At 48.2% G+C, this 23,225-nt stretch overlaps 2 protein-coding genes across 4 annotated transcripts in view; both read left to right on the top strand.

Moving 5' to 3' along the window:
* LOC149348015 (fatty acid synthase-like) overlaps window positions 1-5,950 on the top strand; it is a 37,656-nt gene extending 31,706 nt beyond the window's left edge. For all 3 annotated transcript variants that reach the window (XM_089585712.1, XM_089585714.1, XM_089585713.1), the window contains 4 exons: window positions 2,150-2,339; window positions 3,197-3,348; window positions 3,895-4,068; window positions 5,564-5,950. In XM_089585712.1, coding sequence (XP_089441838.1) covers window positions 2,150-2,339; window positions 3,197-3,348; window positions 3,895-4,068; window positions 5,564-5,881 — 834 coding nt within the window. In that variant the 3' untranslated portion in view covers window positions 5,882-5,950. The remainder of the gene's footprint in view (window positions 1-2,149; window positions 2,340-3,196; window positions 3,349-3,894; window positions 4,069-5,563) is intronic.
* A 2,054-nt stretch (window positions 5,951-8,004) lies between these two features.
* The window catches only part of LOC149348016 (fatty acid synthase-like), an 89,538-nt gene continuing 74,317 nt past the window's right edge, over window positions 8,005-23,225 (top strand). Inside the window, exons 1-3 of the mRNA XM_089541662.1 lie at window positions 8,005-8,202; window positions 15,518-15,673; window positions 19,691-20,017. Coding sequence (XP_089397788.1) covers window positions 15,541-15,673; window positions 19,691-20,017 — 460 coding nt within the window. The 5' untranslated portion in view covers window positions 8,005-8,202; window positions 15,518-15,540. The remainder of the gene's footprint in view (window positions 8,203-15,517; window positions 15,674-19,690; window positions 20,018-23,225) is intronic.

The raw sequence follows: 23,225 nt of genomic DNA on the forward strand, positions 1-23,225 counted from the left end.
TTTTGAGAATTCGAGGTTATTCAAGAATTCGAATCCATCAAGCTTCTAGATGAAGCATGCAAAGTATTTTTCCACTAGCATTTGAAATGGCGGTATAATCGTCGATTAAAACCACGATGATGTTTAGGCTTCTCATCACTTCATTGGAGGAGTGCGAGGAAACTCGGCGGTGACGTCATTGTTGCCGAAATTTCATATTTCCGCTGCTCACGCCTGCACGCCGCTGTGCGTCATCAGATGGTGCCAAACAATGCATCGTTAGCTTCAGCTTCGATGGCGCCGGTTTTCTTCCATGGAATAACCGTTTCTTCGCTGGAAACGTAGTGCCGTCATACGTGACGTCATTATCGGGGTCTCTGCCCGTCGCTGTGCACTTCAGAGAAGCTGAACGCCGACGACGACATTATTCGGCGATTACAACACCATTTCAAATGCTAGAGCAAAACCACTTCGCAGGCTTTACATGCACATTTTGCACATTCGGCAACCTTAAACTCATCGAATTCTAAAACCGCTTCAGTTGCCCTTTAAAAAGGCGAAGGGGTATTGCAACAATGCTCCTTGAATAAAAGCGTGAGAGTTCGCGGTCTCTTTGGGACGAATGCCTGACATCAACAGCTGCCCCTTAGATTTACTATTTAGGCTCCCTGAACCGCAGCGATGGCTTAGTGGCCTGAGCATCCGCCTCGCATGCGTGAGGTGCGGGGTTTCTTTCCCAGTGCCGTCGGGTACCCATCGGTGATGCAGTGGATACGAGCTTTCCCCTGGTCTGGCGCTCGGCTTATCTGTGGGTGAAATATGCTTGGGAAATGGGTCTTTGACCCCACCTTGAGCAAACCAAAATACCTTGTGCCTTGTCGCTCTTTGGCCACAGATGCCCCTGCGCCATAAAAAAATCCATCACCATAGTTAGGCTCCCTCCTAGAAATTCTTGTTTGTTTTTCATACGCCGTTCGCTATGACGTGACTCCTAAACATTCATGCATTGTAGAGATTCCGACACTTCGCACTGTTTGGTTCTTAGTTGCTGCCGTAAGCCCATTAGTCTATCCGCAGAACTTCTGCCTTGTGGCCTCTCTTTTTTTGCCTTAGTACACGTTGTCCTCAAAAACCTGTTCTTTTTACCTCCAACGCGAAGCCGTTTTTGACAAGTGTCATCTTATCTTCGAAAAGGCAGAGTTTGTGATTTGCGCGGTTTACAGCGGATGGCGGCACACATCCACAAATCGAGAGTTCGTACGATACTTCTTCAGATAGGTATTCGTGCAGGGAGCGCGTTATTAAGAAGCTCGCTCAGTACCCACAACTGTGTTCTTTTTACAATAAGGCGAGTTCTAAGGCCGAAAATGAGCAATATGGGCATGCAACCACTCCAACGTCAATGTCAAAAATGGATCAGGAGCCATTTTTTTTTTTTGCAGCGTGGACTATATATGCAGCAGTGGCGAATTTCCTTATACCTTGGATATCTTGTTGAGGAATATGGCTAGCCATCGCGCCACTCTGCTCCCGTAAGGAGCATACACAGTAACGCTACTGTACCGCACCTTTGGTCCTACAACAGTGCTAATTCGATTGAATTCTAGCTACCCACGAAGACAACGAAGCAGGCTTATTCGAAAAGCACACTTTTTGCTCTTTTCGAACTCGTTTTCTGGTAATCTTATATCATTAAAAAGGCATTTTCAATTTCAGTGCATAAATATCAAGGGAATTCGTTATGTACTATCAGCGTCAATTGAAACGCGAACAAGCCAATTGAAACGCGAACAGCACAACTCGCAGATATTATACTAGGGAGGCAAAATACATGAGCAGTTGATTTTCCCATCGAAGCCAAAAAGACCGCTCTTCTGAAATGTTAATAGCCCACACCTGTATTTCATCTCCAGCCTCTAATATGCTTGATTTTTTGTGCTCGCGTTTCAGGTGTTTTGTTCGCATTTCATTTGACGCTGATAGTACAAAGTGAGCGTTCCCTTTCATGTTAGAGCTGCCTGTACAACTGCTGATTTACTGGCGCCTAGTAGGTTCTTCACACAATGAGCACACTTGGACAACTTCAGGTTGATTATGCGTCCAGATAGAGCGAATTCATTTGTCATTTCACCTGTTCCCAGCAGCTTTCGTTCCGGTCTTTGTTGCACAGGTGGCGCTGGTGGCCGTGCTTCAAGCCATCGGCATCCAACCCGACGGCACCGTTGGTCACTCGATGGGCGAGGCCGGCTGCGCCTACGCCGACGGAGGTCTCACCGCCGAACAGGCCGTGCTCTGCTCGTACTGGCGAGGTCGATGCACCGAGCTCGGAAACCTGCCCAAGGGTGCAATGGCCGCTGTCGGTGAGTGTTGCATCTTTTCATGACTTACGTCCCCTCTTCTGGTAGCAACGTTCCCGGGATACGTACTCCATCTAATCTGAAGGCTGTCCGATAAGATTTTCCTCATGGGCTGACCATTGTAAGAAGTGAGGAAGTAAAAAAACTGCGCTTAGAAGAAATATTTACGTATCATTATTCTTGCTAGGCAACCACGGTTGATTACTGTTCCCACCACATCTGCCATCAATCGCAGAAAAGTGACGGTGGCTGCTGACCACAGCAAAAGGCCAGTAAATTCATGACGTCTTCGCTGGACGCGCAGAAAGGACACTTAAGATGTTGCTAATACGTGGTGCGATGGCTGGAGGTCTCGGCTTTGAGGTTTGTGAGCAAAATGTTGCGAAGCACTAGATCTCCAACACGGCATTCAAATAGGACGACGTGCACGCACTTCCGTAGTACCGGAAGTAGCGCCCAGAGCAGAAAAGTGCGCCACGCTCCTGGAATAGAACTTGCACCGCATCATCCTTGTCGATAGAGGTGACGGCGAAAAGTTTAATTGCAACCTGACAGCTGTGCCTTTAACGTGTCGAGACAAAAGGAACTCGCATTCTCGCACAAGCTAGTATGTCACATTCACCACCTATTAGTAAATGTTGCCAGTATGAGGAGCTCGCACCATCTTTTCAATGGAACATCTCTAATTCACTTTAATCATTTAAACTTTTTGCAGACCTTGAGGCGAAACATGATGATCACTATTCGTGCTTTCAACGCGGAAGTTGACACCAGATACGTGCATCGTTCACAGTTTCATTTCTGTCTTGAGTACACAGTCACTCGATGTGTACAGCCTCTATTCCGGTTGTCTCATTCAGGTCTCACATGGGAAGAAGCCACGAAACGATGTCCGCCTCACGTCTACCCAGCGTGCCGCAATGCTGAACACTCAGTGACTGTAGCAGGACCGGCCGAGACCGTCGCCAAGATGGTCGCCGAACTCAAGTCCGAAAACATCTTCGCCACTGAGGTATATAGACACCATGAACGTGGGCTTGCACTGCAAGCACGACCACATTATTGCACCTCCACTGTTATATGCCCTCCGGAAGGTAAAATGACGTAAAGAATGGTGCATTTGGCGTCGTATTCGTGGTTCGAGCCTTAGAGCGTAGAATTTCTCTGCTATACAGGCGCTGAAGCATTTAACTCCAAACGAAGAGAACTGCTAAACGGTGCGAAACTAAGACAGGACAAGAGAGAGCACACAACGGCACGAGCTCTCTTTCTTGCTCCGTCTTGGTTTCGCGCTAGTTAGCAGTTATAAGCAACCAACTTCAATATAGCGCTACGCCATCACCCGAGCACAGCACCCTGGACGTTAAACTGCCGGCGTCTCGCTCTGAGCTTTGTTTACGCGCCAGTAGGGGTATAATGACTCTCAGGGATCTATGAATGTAAAGTAGAGAACGACCTTCTGCTTATATCGGATTTAACACATTAGGCTATCGCGTCATACCCTCAAGGCGGAGATTAAATGTCGGCTCCAAAACCTTTCTTTCCCTCTGCCTTTCAGACTATTCCGGATCCCAATCCCCGCAGCGAGTGCTCGATCAGCTCATCGGACCCGCAAAGCCGTTGGAATGAACCCTCCAACAACTGCCTCTCGCCGGTGCTGTTCAGAGAGGCATTCGAGCATGTGCCTCAGGACGCCATCGTGGTCGAGATCGCACCGCACTGCGTTTTACAGGTGAAGTGCACGAAGGCTGGTAGGGTTCCTGCTTAGCAGTCTTTTTTTTTTTTGCTTTAAGGTTCTTGAGGGCACTGCAGAAGCAAATGACCTTTGAGTGCTGAACGAAAAGTAATTCCTGGATCCGGCTTTTCAGAACAGAACTGCAAAGCTCTTGCGCCAATACTACAGTATCTACAGCAAATATAAATCTGGAACCTTCAAAGTTTGCTTTCTTTTGAAAGCTGTTGTGCCGAAGTCGTTTTTTTTTTGCACAGCTAGGTCAATACTTCCTTGCATGCCAGTGTTAACATATGACCGAGGCACTGTCCTCTTTGAAACTTGTTTTACTCTTTTTTGTAGCGTTCTCTAACGGAGCTTATTTTTCGGGAATTAAGCTGTAAAGTAATCTACCTACAACGGCCACGCTAAATTTAAAAATAACTGCATTTTCATTGCATCACCTTTCACCACGAGTGACTACGAAGAATCGCCAAAATAATGGTAGCAGCGTCACTCAATGCATTTGGGCTGTTCAGGAATTAAGGAAGTTCATAAAATTTCTTTTGATCACATTTGAAATGATAGGTCGCTTTGCTCAAATTACAACGTAATAGTCATTTTATGTAATATATATGTTTCCATAATGAACACCATACAGGAAAGCAAAGCCTGTTCTCAAATAAAAAAGAAAACAATTAAGGGGGTGCTCTCTTCTATTCTATTTTTTTTTCCTCTTTGGCTCGAGTGGTTCTAACTTGGATGCTAGAATGCCGCAGTATTTTTTTTTTCCTTTTTTGCCTTTGTGACAAACTGCCTGAGTTGTGATGCACTGCTTTTATATTTTATATCCCAATTTATTGTGCCCTTAGCCTTATTATATGTCAAGTGGCATGTATTTCGTTAAATATCCTGTAAAAGGATTTGCCGGGCTAGTTGGTTCATTTCTGAATTAAAGATTTAACTGCGCGAAAGGATTAGGACAACAGGGAGACCCATTCACGACACTTAGAAGCGCAGAGTGTCGCTTCCGCGCTTCTAAGTGTCGTGGATGTGTCTCCCTGTTGTCCTAATCCTTTCCCGCAGTTAAATCTTTAATGCTAAATATCTATTCGTCTCTTATTGCGAGTGATTATATACGATGTCTTCCATAACTATTTAGTGCCAATCTACTGTCATGACGTCGAATTCTGAGGCGAAAGTCCTGTGAAGAGACATCGTAGCTTCATTTTGCTCGGCCTCGTGGAAATACTCCACCTTTTATGTATGTTCAAATGAATGAATGAATGAATGAATGAATGAATGAATGAATGAATGAATGAATGAATGAATGAATGAATGAATGAATGAATGAATGAATGAATGAATGAAAATTTTGACTTGCCCTGTTATCTTTTCCAGCGACAAAATAAGGTTTATCGATATGGAAAGGTACGCCGGCGGTAACGCGACCCTTGCTGGCCGTTATCCTTTTCGTTATTATATGGGAATCCCGATGACTTTTGATCTGAAACAGCCGACCCTGAGACGTGTCCTTGGTGCTGGTGTGAGCTGCCTGGGCGTGATGAATCGCGATGCAGACAACCTGGAATTCTTCCTTGGCTCCCTGGGAAAGCTACACACCCTGGGAGTCCAGATGGACCTGTCTCCTCTCTATCCCCCGGTTCCGTGGCCCGTTCCCCGTGGAACGCCGAGTATTGCTCACCTGGTCAGCTGGGACCACTCGGAGAGCTGGACAGTACCCGGCTGGAAGGATTTCCCCATGCCAGTTCAAGACAAGGAAAAATTGGTCCAGAGTGAAATGCAAAAAATGACAGACGCTGTACGCAGATGATGCTAAATAAACGAAGAGTGAGCAGGGAAGAAGTCACTCTTGTTAACCAAACACGAGTCCCGTTGGCCACTGTACGCTGGGAGAAGAGGGATAAAAGGAGATAAGGGAAAGGATAAGAAAGAAAGGCAGGGAAGGTTTAAGAAAGATTAAGAAACACTTGCTTCAAGATGCGCAGATTTGCAAGCAGTCCTTGAGCGCTCTCACCTCTTTTAATGTTCTAAAGCTGAAGAAATCAAATAAACTATGACCTCCGCATTTTTAGTTGTTCATTATACTCAAGGCCTGTATGCTTTACAGAAAGGAGTGGTGAAATAATTACAATATTTGCAGTGCACAACAAAACAAAAATGAAATTATGAGGCCCTTTTAAAAGCGATCTTCAAACTAGTGGTGTCGCAAATAGAGATGCAGAGGCGGGAAGGCCGTTGAATTCAGTGGCGGTTCTCGGTAATAAGGAAGAATGGTTCTAATTAGTGCGGCAAGATTGCACTTCAACTTGGTGCGGATGGTCGGTGCGAGATAAGATGTAATGGGATGTAGTAACAAGATTTTTTTGCAGGAAAAGATTAAAGGAGTATATCTTATGCAAAATAAAGAGGCGAGAGTGCTTACGACGTACACATTACGTTAAACTAGCTAACCTACCAACAGTATAAATCCAATGAAAAATATTCTCACCGTAGCTTAACCAAGAGAAATGAATATGTTGCCAAATACCAGCCGTTAGCGTTGGGTTTATTTTGTGTTCCTAGTCCGAGTATGTGAAAGTCAAAGTCAAAGTGCTTCAACCAACTAGAAAACTCTTAGAGAGCAAAGTATTCTTTTCCCAAAAAGTGGCTTTCTATTTTCCTTTCAACAATTCTCAGAAAAAGAGAAGCCAAGAACTGCTTTTGTCTGGAAGTCGCACATTCATACCTCCTTTTTCTGCGCACAGCTTGCTCCCGTGACGCAAACATTTTGATCGGAAAACAGTTGTAGTAAGATAATGTTGAAATCCAGCCACAGGAGTGTACATAAGCTCAGCCTTTAACGGTATGCAGCGCTAGAGCTAATGGCTCGTTCAGCGGTTTTTCTTTACACACAGACACTGCTCTTTGTTCGCATTCACACATCACCATTATGACAACAGAGTCTGCATGTTCTTTTCCTTGAACTCTTGCACACTACAGTTAAAACACGTAATGTTGCTTCTATATAACAAACATTAATTAATGCTTTCTGCACTACACACACAATCGCAAGGCCACAAAGGAGCGTTTCACGCGGACACAGGTTGCGCACTGCGAAAACTACGCTGCTGGAGCGCCATCTACTGGGGGGGGGGGGGGGGGGGGGGCGGTGTAGAGAAGATTGTGAGGGTTTTCTGGTGGCCGCCGCATTCCGGCGCCACTGTTTCACACCAGGCAAAGAGGATTTTAAACGCGAACATACAATAGACACCTTTAGCATACCGTGTACCGTGTTACCGTTACCGTTACCGGAGTACCAGGAGCCCGCCCACCGCCGCTGAACACGCGCTGATTGGTCCCGATGCTGCAGGCGCGCGCGTAGCTGCCTAAAGCCCCTGGAAATTTTTAAAGTAGCGACAACCTTTGCAGAGCGCCGCCTCTCCCTCTCCTGCGCCCGTCGCCTCTTCCCATTGGTCGATGGTTTCGCGCGCAAAAGCCCTTTAAAGCCGCGCTTTTCGCCGCCGCGGACGCCATATTGTCCTCTCCAACCGCGCACCGTAGGTTCGGCAGGCGTCGTTGCGGACACTGCGCTTTTGCTTGCTGTGAAGAACAGCGGCTTTTGTTTTGCTCGTGTCACAGACCAGTGGAATGTTTCTGGTCAGGAATTCTCTCGGGGCTCAGCCATCGGCGAACGAAGCCGACACTGGAATTCCAGGAGTGGTATGTTCTAGAGCGGTGGTACGGGTGCGCTGTTTTTTTTTTTTTTTAAGTGGAGAATGCAGGCATAGCCGACTCGACGACGCCTGTCACGGAAGACTGACCTTTTGCGTTCCCTCCTGCTCTCCCGCGCGGAGCTCTGAGGGAGCTGAGCGGGTTAATGCGTCCCCTCTGCCCCGTCGTCACCGCGTTGACAAAAGCGCCACAATGATGAGGGAAAGGGAAGAAGTTGCTAGCTGCCGGCCCGTCCAGGTTGCAGAGAGCGGTTGGACAGTCGGGAGGAAATAGGCAGTTGAAGAGGTTGGGTGGTGTGTTTGCGGGCGTGGAGGGCCGAGTTACCGCGCCGAGGCACGCGTTCCATCGCACAAGGCCCGCCGCCGTCGAGCCATCGTCGCATCCACAACCACCCGAACCAGAGTCATCGCCGCAGCCCCCGTATGTGAATTGTCCGTCGGACTTACTGTTCTTTTTCCTATTTAACTTTTTGTATATTGCTTCTTTTCATGCCCTGTACGCCTTCTTGTTCTCTGTAATTGGATTTGTGTGTTCTTTGTATTGTCTCTCTCTTGATTGTCGTGTTTTGTATAGTTTTTCGGCTACTCCTCTGTTTGTTTTTACATGTTTTTGTGTTTCCCTGCATGCGATTAAATATTTGTCTTAAACCCGCAACCCCTTGAGTTCCTTTGGAGTACTGACGCACCGACACACGTGCACCACGCACGGGCTGACCGACCTCAAAAAAATAAATGTTGCACAACGCTCGCTTTTAGGCCACAGGGGAGCGTAAAGCGGCCCCTGTGCCTCGACGGCTTGCGCCAGGCAGCCGGTTGACGGGCGATAGTTGTGACAGCTCGGAACGTGTCAGTCACCCAACTTCAAGCCGTCTATCTGTGCGGCATGACGAGCAGCTGCGCTTTACGGGCGCAAGAACCGTCACGACGGTGGAAAGCGGTTCTTCGCGATCCCATCATCGAAAACCGACGCGGGCCGGAGGAAGGTTTGGTCACACAAAATTGGCCGGGCGAATTTTAACGCAACGCCATCGACCAGACTTTGCGATGTAAGTGACGTGCTTTCAATAGCTGCTGAGTTTTCCTTTTTTTTTTTTTCAAGCTCTGTGCAGTGGTTTGTTCGCGATCGAGCGTATGGCCGCAATAAGCTCGACATAAGGGCGCTTGCATTGAGCGCATCGTGATTGCACGCACGCAAACGTGTAAGCGTCTACCGGGGCGAAGGCTCCCGATCGGCTAAGTCCGAACAGCGACCGCGTCTACCGGGGCGGCAGGGCCGCGCCAAAGACCGCCAAACCGGCAGGGAGAAAAGGGGCAATTTCGCGGCACTTAAGACGCGAGGCACACGTCTAACTGTAGAGTGACGTTCCTTAAATTTGAGCGCATGCCGCAGTTGGGCATACATGCGTACTATAAGCGCAGATCAAACTGCGCTGTGACATGGTGAAGCGCACGCGTTACATTCTGCAGTCGCGCGCGTGCGTGTATGTTATATATATATATATATATATATATATATATATATATATATATATATATATATATATATATATATATATATATATATTACAGAAAAAGGCAAAAAGAGAACTATCGCGCCGATATGCATCAAGGCACCGTAGGCACCGCTGGTGGAAACACCAGCTAGCACGCGCTGGCTTGCGTTTACTCGAAATATGACCAGTAGCTGTGGGTATGCGTGATAGTGCCAATCGTAAGTGGGTCGCGCGTTTCCTGTCACATACTTTGTAACATCACTTCCGCATTCTCGCTTACCCTTGACGCCTAACTAGTTAGAAGGAGGCTACGAATGCGAGAAAGTCTGTGATAACCTCTTTTATTAATGCTAAAACGTTTTTTTTTTTGTTAACGTTGCCCACAGTGAGGCCCCCATTATCTCCATTTTTAAAAGTTTTGTAGCCGCTTTTTTTTAAATGAGATCCGTATAACAAAAGGCTTTGGCTTTACCGATGTGCATTTAGTACTCGGGCTGTTTCCGAGCCTGAGCCGGCCATGTCTACCTCACGGGCCGGGCCGGGTTCGGGCCTATATCGAAAAAATCGGGCCGGGCTGGGTCAGGTAACGAGAAAGGTTGACGGGCTCGGGACGCGTGAATAATTAAGGCCCGTGCAGTGCTCTAATAGCGACTATACGAATATGGAAGATTATCGGACAGATGTGTTAAAAACGAGGTAGGTTTTGCTTCTCACTAAATGACTGATGCCGATGAAACATTTACGAAGAACTTCATTATCCCATTGCTAGCAGGCGAAGGATATCTGCGAGGTAGGTTTTCTCTTTACTAAGTCACTATTCCAAAGAAAATTTTAATGCCGGAGTCTATATCGTTACAGTTCATGCACGCGAGAGAACATTAGGGGAGGCACAGATAAGTACAGACGTAGCGTGGCCTTCATACCGTATTTCGAGCACTCCCTCAAGCGTCTAACCTGGTCCGCGACACACTGCAGCAGACTAAAACCGAAAGCCACTAGAAGAGCGGATGAACTACAGGCATTTATAATGCCTTCACTTGCAGGTGTCTTTTCGAATGTCAAACCTGTGCATCCGTTGTAGCACGTCCAGCGTTCCGGCGGGGACGGTCGTTCTGTTTACATCTCCTCTTCACCAAAACAGATCACCGCCAGTTCATTCTACGGCCTCGTGATTCACGGTCACGTTCAATGCACGCCCCACTCTCGATATCAAACTTGGCACGCCGCATAAAGCCCGGCGCACCCGGACACGGTGCGCGTGCGGCTCTACCAAAACAATCCATCTATGCGTGCTCATTTTTGCCTTTAGACGATTCAGTGAAGCATGCAAATGTTTCTCCTAAGTCAACGATGTATTTATGCAGCGGAACGCACGGCTAGTGCGGAGACAAAGAAGAACTCGGCAAGTACCGGGATCCAGCGCAACCAATTCAAAAGGGGCGTTAGTTCCTTCGGAGCGGGCTAGAGGTCGCCACCGCAGTCACATTAAATCACAAAGAAAACAAAAGTCGTTCGCCCGGCGCGCGGGGGAGGAGGAGCGAAGAGGGAGGGCGTCTTGTCGCTACTTTAGTTTTTTTGGGGGTTTTATAGCTGCCGGGTACATGGCGCCATCAAGGCGATTTGCGCGTGCTCATTGGCTGCGCGCGGGCTCCCGGTACTCCGGTACCGGTAACGGTAACGCGGTACGCGGTATGCTAAAGGTGTCTAATATCTACGCGTGATGTAGGTTTCTCTACACAAAGCCGATGTGGCGTGGGTTTCTGGACACAACGCCGACGCTGCTTTTTGGGCAGAGCGATCGCCTTAATGCTATGGCTGTAAACTTTTATACAAGCTCAATGGAATAATGAGTATTGGCGTGTAAATGGAATGTCATGAATTAGCAATACTGGAGACATCGAAGATTTAAAGGGCCTCAAGAACTGGACTAATATTTACAACACGAAAGGTCACCAACTTCATCTGCTTCTCATATTAACAGCAGCGGGAAAAAGAATTAGCTCATAATAGTAAAAATGCAAAAAGAAAAAAGTTGCCGACGATGACGTTACTTCCTAATCCGAAATCTGAGCGCAGCAGATCAGCTTTTCCAGCTTTTCGATAGACTGAGGCAAAAAATTCGAGCAAGACATGCATGCACAGGGTCCGTCAAAAGTTCCCAGGCCACAGGGTCTGCTTTCAAGCGGCGTATACTGCCACTTACGACAGCATCAAAGACATCAAAGTTCTCAGAGGTGAGAATAGTACTTCTACAATCCTCTACAGAGATTTTTAGCTCCAGGGGTGTCGTAGCTGCCCAACAATAGCGCTCTAAAGCAGACCCTGTGGCCTGGGAACTTTTGGACGACCCTGTACAATTACAGACAACTTGTTAGTTTTCGCAAAATTTTCTTCTTCAAGAAACACTCCACTAACAGTTCTTGACATGAAGGAAGTTTTGTGGTAGGAGAAAGAGATGGATATATGCTCGACTTGCTGCACCAATGCCTCGTGCATTGGTGCAGCGAGTTTGTCACAGCCGTGAGAGGCGTTACGAGTGAGAGGAACGGGATGATCTCCCGCATAAGCGGTAACGAATACCTGTTTGTCTTTATACAAACAATATGCACAATATGTACACTCGACGTCAAAAGTAAATGGAAGGCGACTGTGTAGAAAATTTTAATTTCTTTAAATCTAAAGCATAATGGTGCATATTTATGGGTGCAGAGTGCAACTCGCACAATCACGATTAGGCTGCACATAAGTATTGCTGTCCACTGTGCTGTTCTCAAGCTATGTTGAGTCTCCAAGCTGCTGTGTCTTTCAGCTCACACTGCACGATGTCTCTAAACCGCGTTTAGAAGAGGGCATCACTCTCCACCAGTATTTGGGCTGACAGCAATATAGATGCATCGAAGCAAGACATTCAATTTTGCTTATATGTATTTTGTTCAAAGCTGCCGTGCGAAAAAAAAGAAAAAAAGTTTTGGACTCTTCCACGAAGTTGTTGCCCCGTTTACACGGAAATCCATCCTCTGTGCCAGATTACGGAATTGGTGTCCTGCCATGACTAGTCAGTATTTTCAATGCAAAACACTACTTCACGAGGTCAGGCCTCTCGCCGATTTGTGTGATGCATGAACTTGAGGGTGACCTTGGGCAAGCCGTAAATAAATAATTACATCCGCAAAAAACATTCGAACCCGCGGCAGAGTAAACAGATCAGCTTCGCGGGCCACTGCACGAGTGCACTGGGCGATGGCCGCAGCTGATCACGCCTCGCGTTAAACGGCAACTGCACCACTTTTTTGAGAATTTCGCGATATTCAAGGATTGAAATCTATATAGGCTGTAGGTAAAGCATGCCAAGTGTTTTTGCACTAGCATTTAAAGTAGCGACATAATCAACGATTGAATTTTGCGCTTCTCCTCAATGCACCAGAGGAGTGAAGGGAAACTCAGCGTGGCGTCATGGAGGGTATGATTTCAAATTAGCGCTGTCGTGAGCCACACCCTGCCCTGACTCGTTAGACTCTGCCAAACAACTCTCGGCAGGGTATTCCTTTGGTGGCGTTGGTTTTTTTGAGGCGAAAGCCTTTAATGCCTCATACTGTCGTGACCAAGACTTGTTAGCAAAAGTGTCCGCCTTTCGGATGCGCATCTTACATGGGTATATGCCAATCAATAGCCAATCGACACTTAATCGGGTGCATTCGAAAGACATCGGAACATGATATAAAGGAATTTCATTTACTTAATGACTAATTCGTAATTAGTAGTAGTTAAGAAGTGGCATGTGTGAATGTGCACTGCACCTGTCCTTTAACACTAATTATTCAGTGTACTAGTTAAGGTCACGTTAACTATCACTAACCATATATTAACTAGTATCACGAAATGTGCAGGTCATGCTTAACTATCATTTATCATCATTAATAGACGTTTCTAGACGTTTCATAGAGATTGTGTCGAACATTCAAGAGAGTTCCATTATTTGACAGGTAAGTGACCGGACATGACACATGGCATGAGAGCAATGGTAAAGACCAATTAGCCTAATTAACCTTTCTAGTCAGACCACACAAATAAATAAAACCGAGTAAGAAATTGGTCGAGTTAGGGAATCGAACCAGGGTCTCCGGAGTGCGAGACGAGCACGCTAACCTCTCCGCCATGCCAGCTCGATGGTTTACAAAGGCACCTCTAGCTAATACGGCGCCTTCCTTCACTTCCATCTTCCTCCCTTCCCTTACGGCGAGGTTCAGGTGTCCACCGAGATATGCGAGAAAGATACATTTCGTTTCTTAAAAAAAATTACCGTTGAGCAAGGCGTAGAGCCGAATGGGCGATGGGGTTCTGTGGACTCCATGGCAGCGTTGCAAGACGCTGTAGCATTCCACTCTTAGAGGCGAAGCTTAACATCTTAACCACACATCAGTGACACAAGCAGCAACACGCGCGCTTAAAGGGGCCCAGAAACACAATCTTAATTAACTGTTTTGCCTGTTGATTGCATACGGTGAGTTATAATGGTGCTATTAGCGTAGGAAATGCCGCGTATATTCCGTTTTTTAATATTTTAATGTCCTCCCAAAAACAACTTCATGGCTCTGATGGTGTCGCCACACAGTGGCGGGTTTCTAGCAGCGGTTATGGCATCACCTGGCGCGAGCTTGATGATCGGACAAACAGTAAATATACTGGAAATTGTGTGAATAAATAGAGACACATTTTGTCACCTGTCTGCGTTTTATATTAGATCAACAAAAACAACTTGTTTGTCTTAGATAAAAGCCCTGCAAAGCAAGTAAAATAAAAATCCACCACCAGGGGCGCTCTGGCATGGAAACGACGCCACCCGTCTCAGCAACAACGAGTTACAGAGAGCAGGCAACCATGGAGTACAAACTTCCGCGACGTGCTCTGGCTGGCTGTTTTGATTGGTTGCGCCAGGTGCCGTCATTGGGAAAGCGAAATAGGAGTGGGAAGCCCCGCCAAAATCGAGTTGAGGGCAGCGTTTTGTTTGCTTGTATTTTGAAATTTCTTCACTGAATAACTCCCGTTCCTGTGCATCGATTCCTGTAATTCTTTTTAAGTCGGCATCTGTGTGACAAAGAACCCACCTGAGGTATAGCCGGTATCCCCCCAAGCAATGTTTCGCAGCCCCTTTAAGGCTTTCGCCTTAAGCGTGCGTCGCCCCCTGATTTTATTTTCCTTCAAAGCAGATGTTTGTGCGCTGGAATTGTACCGATACCTTCGATGTCGTCATCATGCGCCCCCCACTTGGCGTTGTGCGCTGCGGAGAGGCTTGAAGGGCGTCCGGATTTTAATAGGTGATTACTTCAGTATTTCAAGTGCTAGCCCAAGAAGACTTCGCATGCCTTACCTGCAAGTTTCACACATTCGACCCTCTCAAGCTCGTTGATTTCTAAAACCTATGCAGTTTCCCTTTAAACTGGAACACACTCTCACGCTACTCGATCAACTAATACTACTATCAAACTTACATTCGCACTTTTAGCTATGTGGGGGAGTGAAAGAAAGTTGTGTGCTGGATGCGTTGGCATGTTGTGGCAGAAACAAGAGACTAGAGCAATAGGCGATGGCGTTGACATGCTGCAGAAATGCGGCACTGCAGCATAGTCCCCCTTGGTACCTTGGGTAAATTGGCATTGACGATGAAAAAGTTGAAGAAGCGCATTACTTGCTCCGTAGGTGCGCGGACACCTCAACCGCGCTTTCAGGCCCGTGGCGGTGATGTGCACCTGCAAAAAAATTATGCTAAAGCACCAGCGAATTTTTTTTCTTAATTTCCACACTTTGTTGAACTTTTTACACAGCTGTGCAGCTATGGCACGATTTCCGCTCGAAGCATCCGGTCGGAGGTTTTATTTGACAGCTGACAGCACTGTTTGATCTCACTTATCAGCTACCTACAACCATCGCAGGATGTTTTACCCTCTCGAACAAAACCAAAAACTGCGTACCCTCTCACGCGCCTTTAATGAGCATTATCCTTCCTAAAGCGCGAAGCCTGAGGGCCTAACTACTTATAGCAGAGGAAGTTGGCTCTTATCCCCTAGTTGAACATCTGCTTGGAGGGAACGTATTACGGAGCAGCTCAGGTGTGGGAAGTCGGAAACCTTCACATACGCGGCTCAGCTCACGCCATCGGCGTGGGCCTTTCCTTCTCTTTTAACCTTGTTTCGACTGCAGCAGCGCGCTGATCGTTCTAAGTTAGTCACTCCTTTCTTTTCCTAGCCGCTGTGTTTCGCAGGGCGGCAATGGTGGGTGATGGCTTCGTCATCTCTGGGATCTCGGGTCGCTTCCCTCAAGCGGACGACGTGGTCGAGTTCAAGGAAAAGCTCTACGCTGGAGTAGACTTCGTCACTGATGACGAGGCTCGCTGGCCACGAGGTATGTGCAATACCACAAACTGGCTTTCCCTGTGCAACGCTAGGGAATTCGATGTCTTTAGCATTTAAAAAGTGATTGTCAATGATCAAAACGGATCCGAAAGGAGGTGCGCTGAAAGAATTCAACTTACATAGACAAGGATATACACGAAAGTATATCCATAATTCATGCTCTGTGTGAGCCGAGGACGTAGCGATAATGCCTCAAGAGAAAAGTGTATAACAGCTGCATCTTACCGGCACTCACCTGTGGGCTAGAAACGTGGATGCTAACGGAAAGGGTTCAACCGAAGTTAAGAGCAGTGCCACGAGCTATGGAAATAAAAATGGTAGCTGTAGCATTAAGTGACAGGAATATCGCAAAGTTGGTCAGGGATCAAGCACGATTTAATTGCATCTTAGTCGAAATCAAGAGGAGGAACGTGTAATAAAGTTTTTCAGAGAGACAGAATTGGGCTTGGGCAGGGCATGTAGAGCAAAGGAAATATAACAGATGATTAAGGGTAATAGACTGGATCTCTAGGAAAGGAAAGCGTAGCATGGGGCGGCAGAGAGGTTGATGGTCGGATGAGAGTAAGAACTTTGCGGCGATAAGGTGGCACAGGGCACGCTTAATTGGAGAGATATGGCAGACGCCTGTGTCCTGCAGTGGGCGTAGTCAGGCTGATGATGATGATAACTCCACAGAGCATCTGGGCCACCGAAGGCGAGGCGTGTTCCTTCCTTCGGGCGGTTTCTAAAGCTCCCAGAGGTCCCATCACTGTTAAGCATTCAGAACACACCCAAGGAATGACAAAAGAAGCAGCAAGCTCTATTTTTCGTTAGCGGTTGATGCCTGAGTTCACGCGTGGTTAAAGCGAATTCTGCGCCTTCCAGTGTAGATGATCTGCGAGCTACGGTCTTTCCCGACGAGTGGCACACCCAAAAGAAGCAGCAAAGTACCGATTTACTCTGGGCCAACAAAATTAACGCCGAAAACGCGTGATACAACTGTAGTTCCGGGGCACAGGTTGCAGATCATGGGCTGTCATGAGCGAAATGCTATGTTAACTGACAAAATTCCAAAGACACTTCGGCAACTAAAGTGTTGAGAGGCGAAAGCCGAGGACACTATGCCGGGACGACTTCCGGGGGATGTTACATCACACCGTTCCCGTGGCTATTTCGACGTCCGCGTTATTTCGACGCAATTTCGACATTTTTGCCTATAATTAATTAAACAATTAATCTACAGTCATAAAACTTGGATTCTAGGTTTATGTTTTCCTCCTTTGTCTGATTCAACCATTGCTTTTCTTCTATCTTTTTTAGTTCCCAAGTTAAACGCGTGTGACACGCTTTGTTAACGGACGACAGTATGAGCCATTAAAGGCTGTCGCCTTAATAGTTGATCTCTAAACTAAAACAAAACTACGGCGGCACGAACACAAGGATGGGCTGCTAATACGAGCACGGAGCGGTACAAGTAACGAGTCTGCGGACGTGGCCAGATATCGCTTCCATATTCGACTCCCCGTTGGTTCACCAGTGCTGCACAGCCGTGAGAGGCACCGCTCCTTCGTCGTTTAACTATCGGGAGGCTGGCTCATGCTAGCGACAGTGTGACTGCCCCGCAGCATCATCACCGTCGGAATCCCCTCATAGGTCGCCTCAGCGGCCCTCATCACGCTGATGCGATGGCGATCGCTCACACGCCACTGCTTTGCTTATCACAGGGTGTAGCACCGCTATCGGAACCGAACGTAAACTCGGGACCGAGTCTTTATTTTCTTTGCACACCCACTAAGAGCTGTGCAAGGCAAGGTGAAAATGCCCCTAATCTGCGACTTAATGAGGTGAAAGTGAATGGCGTTTAAGCTTCACAATTCTAGAGTGCAGACATGCCTCATCAAAATTACTTTACGCCGCAGGTTTTTGAAAGACTTGCACTCGTTGGAACTACTGCAACTCGTAAAGCACCCAGTGAAAAGAGTTTTTCTGTCTCTACTTCGTTCATCAGAGAAATTGAGTAGAAGCTGGAACAATCCCACTGCATTGAGCGGCACTTGCATTCGAAAGTATTAAGCCGAAAGCCTTTAATGGCTCATGCTCGCGGTGTCCGTCCGAGCGCTGGAATCATGCCAACTGTGGCCTCTCCTCTGCGCAGCAGCGCAACCTCCTCCCCTCCTTAGCAACCGGCGCGCCGGCGGGGGCGCAGCTGTGCATAGCAACCGCGACGTCACACAGTTGCGGTAGAACGAGCGCGCGCGCGTCAGCGGTGGCAGCTGCACCGCCGCTCCTTCGCCAGACGTCTCGTTGCATTCGAGTGGATCAGGCGCATAGCTCCGAAGCAGCGCAGTGATTCCTCGCAGTGGCTTAGCTCTGGTTAAGCCTGGATATACAAGCGAAAAGCTTCAGTTATGCTTGGTTTGACGGCCGTCCACACACTGCCTGTACGGAGGCGAAGGAGGAGACGGAAATCGGAGCGGTTAAAACTGCCCGCAGGAATGCAGAGAGGAGGGTTACCGGCTTCGACGCGGACAACACGCGGCTGCACCGAAAGGTCAAACGGTGGGCGAGGAGGCGAAGCGCGCAGTTTTAGCGACAGGGAGGAGGCGACGCACATGCGCAGTAGCACGCGGCTGCTCCGAAAGGTCAGGCGACTGAGTCGGCGGCAGCGACGGCTGCGGCAGCGGCGAGGAGCGACCACCTGCGCGGCGCGTGACGTCACTCGGTTTCGCGCATGCGCATAACTTAGCAGTTCGGCTCACGCGAAGCTCGGCTGTGACCCGCGTAGTGAAGCTTTTCGCTTCAAAGCACCCTATATTGACTGGATAGAACGGCGTTCTTTGCGCCGGTGCAGTAGCAGCCGCCGCAGTTACACGGGTAGGCCAATGATACAGGCCTTGCTTTGAACGCTACAGGCATGCGGGATAGCAGAGCTTAAAAAGCGTGTCGGTGGAACAGAGCATGAGCGCTTTCGGTACGGTATCCCCTATAACGACGAAATGCTCCCTTCCGAGCCAACACATCTCTCACGCCAGAAAAGCACCCGTCGCAATGCTCCAAACGCAGAAACACAATCGTCTGAGAGTCCTGCATAGCTGCAGCATCCGGAGCACATACAACAAGTGCGAAAACTTTTTGTTTTTAAAACTAGCATGTAAGTTGTTCCATTGAGCGGAAATAAAAGCCTAAAAAGCAATGCATGCCTTGTACCGACGAAAAAGACAGAGAACAAAATAAAGACCTCGAAGCCAATTCTCTTCAAACGTCCGTTGTCACCATATAATGACGTCTTCCTTTCTTGCGGGCTAGTTGATGCGTTTTGTTCATTTTGAAACTGCGCGAAACAGCGGGGAGGAGGACGCACGCACACAGCGCAGAGCCACATAGCAAGATCTGTGTGTGCGTCCTCCTTACTATGTCCTCGTTTTTTCGCCCAGCTTGAAAATGACAGAACGATGACAACTTAGCAAACCAAAGCTGCTTTCAGCGCTCGACCCCTTGGCTCTATAGCCAGGGCCGCCCGGTACCCACAGTTTTTCCAATAGTTACTGCCTTTGTAAAAAAAATACTCAGGGAAAGGTATTTGCTTCTAAGCTGTATAGCGGAGCCTTTAGATCACCTCTAACGACCAGAAGGCCTCGAGAGGTGAGGACAAAGCTTGCCCTGATATCACACAGATTTAGAGCTGATGCGGCTTCATAACTGTTCAAATACACGGCTAAGAAACAAACCCATTGGGCTGTATACCTTAGCCTAAGACGACACAACTTTCCCGTAGCCCGGAGTTGGGCTTCTCCGCGGCAAATGTCTGGGAAAGTGGGCTTCTCGCCCACCTCACGCAGACCAAATACGGTCTCCACGGAGCTGTTTGGCCAAGTTGCCCTTCAGACATCAAAATTGTCAACATTGGACGCTGTTCGAACAGTGGAGTGGCAGCCGGCAGCAGCATTTTATCAGGCTGAGGAACGTTTGTAACCTGGAGGACGACGCGCTGTACTTGGTTCTACATGAATTCAACTCCTTAACGCAGGCCTTCTGGGTGTCCCGGGGAGGATGGGCACCATCCGTGACCTGACGCGCTTCGACGCCCAGTTCTTCGGTGTGCCGCCAAGGCAGGCGGACGTGATGGACCCGCAGCTGAGGCTTCTCCTCGAGACCGCGTACGAGGCCATCGTGGACGCCGGCTACGACCCGGCGACATTGCGAGGGAGGAAGATCGGCGTCTTCGTCGGCTCCTTGGTGTCAGAGACATTCGGGGCGCGTAACAGTTACCCGGACACCGCCGACGGCTACACGGCGCTCGGTTCCTTGTTGTCGTCACTCTCGAATCGCATATCGTTCTGCTTCGACTTTCGAGGTACGTGGTTCTGACATATTAACTGCATCATTCTGATATATTTTGACTTTCTCATGTGCCGCCTTCCACGCCTATGCAGTTTTTCTTTCCATGCGTCAACTCACGTAGAGAGGTGCTCACCTTTTCAAGCGTCGATGTACCCTTTCTCCACCACTGCCTTTGACCTTCACGTAGCTGCACGTGTGCAGACGTCCTGTGCTGCAAACGGGCCAGCCTTTCTTGTACAGCTGTCATTCTAATACATGGACTGCACTGGGAGCCCACCTTCTCAGTGCATGTACAAGCTCATCTCAGTAGCAAAGGTGCTATATTGGTTTACTGGGGTTTAACGTCCCAAAGCGACTCAGGCTATGAAGGACGCCGTAGTGAAGGGCTCCAGAAATTTCGACCACCCGGGGTTCCTTAGCGTGCACTCACATCGCACAGTACACGGGCCTCTAGAATTTCGCCTCCATCGAAATTCGGCCCCCGCGGCCGGGATTCCACCTATGCATTTATTTACAAGCGCGAATTAAGGTGACGATAAACACAAAAGCCTGCATGGAAGCTGCGTTTAGAGGGGATAAGGTATGGCATATTATGTGACATGGTAAGGCATGGTAAGGCATGGCATGGTAAACTCAACCTACGTTTCTATTCCTTTATTTAAGCGAAAGCTATTTTTTGTTAGGCCTCCTAAGGATGACTGAGCGTTCGAATTTAATTGCCCCTTTCTTACAATACCTCGATTATACACTCAGTCCAGACTAATAATACAAGCCAGCCTTACTAGACTCAAGAGACCTAAGTCGTTCAGCAATTTCTCTCACAAGCTCTAACTTGTTGGTCATGATTGTTTACGAACTGTTAACCACAATTTTTCTTAGTGGAACTTCACGATGTTACTTCATGAAATAATTAACATTCGCTGTAAACCAAGAGGTTGTTGAATGCAATGAAGCTCTTCTAGGTTTGTTTTTCGTGTTCTTTATTCACTGTTGCATGGATATAGCCTCAACACATTGACACACTTGGTGCACCCGGATTGCTTCTGAGCGATCTGGTTCAAGAGTGAAAGCTTGCTCGATGTTCGGTTGTGCTTGCACTGTTAGGCGCGTCACCATGAAAGTTCACAGCCATCTTTCTGAAAAAGAATGCAGCCTACGGCGGTGGCCGATTTAAACCTTCATCCGCCACGTGGCGGTAGTGTTGACACATCAAGCTATCACTCGGATATTGCGCTGATATCGGACAGGTGGGTTACTTGAGCTCACGTGTATACTGTTGTGTTGTTGTGACTGAGAGAAGGCTGAAAAGGAAATTGCACGGGCCTGCCTACTGGCTCGAGCAAAGCACACGAGCATACGTGTATACTCGTAGCTGTGCTGCCATCTATCTCTGAATGTTTCCTTTTATTTCTCGCTGTAAATTTAAGCACAGGCGGAGTTATCATTCCAGTGGACGGTCGGGAGCTTATCCGCCTGAGTCATTCAACTGATATAATGTCTCCCCACCAAAGCCTCATGACGCCAATAAGTAAATTGTAAATTGGTTTTTGAGGAAAAGGAAATGGCGCAGTATCTGTCTCACATATCTCGCCGGACACCTGAACCGCGCCCTAAGGGAAAGGAGGAAGATGGGAGTGAAAGAAGAAAGAAAGAGGTGACGTAGTGGAGGTCTCCGGATTAATTTCGACCACCTGGGCATCTTTAACGTGCACTGACATCACACAGCACACGGGCGCCTTTTGCGTTTCACCTCCATCGAAAGGCGGTCGCCGCGGTCGGGTTTCAACCCAGGAACTCCTGCTCAGTAGACGAGCGCCTTGACCACTGAGCCACCGCGACGGGGGAGGCCAGTATCCAGCGTCCTCGACTGCCGAAGGGAAACGCTATCGCGTGCACGTTCGAACAAGACAACAAACAGATGAAACAAAACAAAACAAAGCCGTATTTATAAATGCAAAGGAGCCAATAAGAAACGAAAACACCAATAAAAAATTAAGGGGGGGGGGCTTCGTCTAAACTGCGTAGAGGCGAAAGCGTTTATCGCACCACTTTGACTGCCTCTGTGGCTGTGGTGACGTTACCACAGGATGACGTTACACATAAACAATTACTAATTACTAAGTAATGACAAATTACTAATTAATGGGTAATTACTGGTTAATGACTAAATATTAATCAACTGCTGATTAATGTCGCTTAATATTCGCCTTTATGAGTGGAACGCGGCAGCGTGTTGTAGCGCTGCCAGGGAGCCCACGGAACAACGCCACCACCTGTCCGGCGCGATGCCTTGCCGGTTGGAAACATCTTTGAACGCAACGCTTTTTGAGGAAAGGAAATGGTGCAGTAATTCTCTGTCATCTCGGTGGGCACTCGAACCGCACCGCATAGGAAGGGAGGAAGTGGGAGTGAAAGAAGAAAGAGGGGCCGTAATGAAGAAAATGGAAATTCTATTTGAGGAAAGAAAATTACGCAGTAATCTCGGTGGACACCCGTCATTCGTTTGTAGAGGCAGGGAGGAAGTGGGAGTGAAAGAGAAAGTGCTGTAATGAAGAAAATGAAAATTGTATTTGAGGAAAGGAAATTACGCAGTAACTGTCTCACATATCTCGGTGGACACCCGTCGTCCGTTTGATGACGTCAGTTACGCATGTCGATGAGTCACCCCAGGCGCTGGATGTAACGCCGGCGGACGGACATACGGGAGAATGAGCCATTAAAGGCTTTCGCCTTAAAACACACTCAACACGCGTACGACACTTCTAAAGGAAAGAGTTCACCAGATAAGAAGCGTCTCGGATGAAGCGGGAATGCCTTGCTGAAAGCAGGGATGCGGGTTGATGACTTGCGATGCGCCGCTGGCGTTACGTCGAGGGAAGCGGTGGTAAAGAGCCAGGTAGTGAGGAGCGGAGATGAACACGGGAGACGCTGATGAACTCCTGTCACCCCCCCCCCCCCCCCCCCCCCAGAACTTGGCAGCAGCAGCAGGAAAAGCGTAGCCAAGACCCGTCGACGGCGTCCCGAAACGCCGTAAGCTTATACAGGCTATCCAAGAAAGCCTCTCGGCCGCACGGACCCTCAATCCATCGGCCGCCTTCAAAGGGACGCAAGAGGCTTACGTCGGTGATACAGGGGAGGCCCCCGGGAACCGAGAGGCCGACAGGATAGCTCGAGGATACATTACTTTCCGAGCATCCGACGAGACCGCGGAACTTGCGCCA

The sequence above is a fragment of the Amblyomma mixtum genome, chromosome 4 (genome assembly GCF_055824585.1).
Source record: "Amblyomma mixtum isolate Tamu chromosome 4, ASM5582458v1, whole genome shotgun sequence".
Classification (NCBI taxonomy): Eukaryota; Metazoa; Arthropoda; class Arachnida; order Ixodida; family Ixodidae; genus Amblyomma; species Amblyomma mixtum.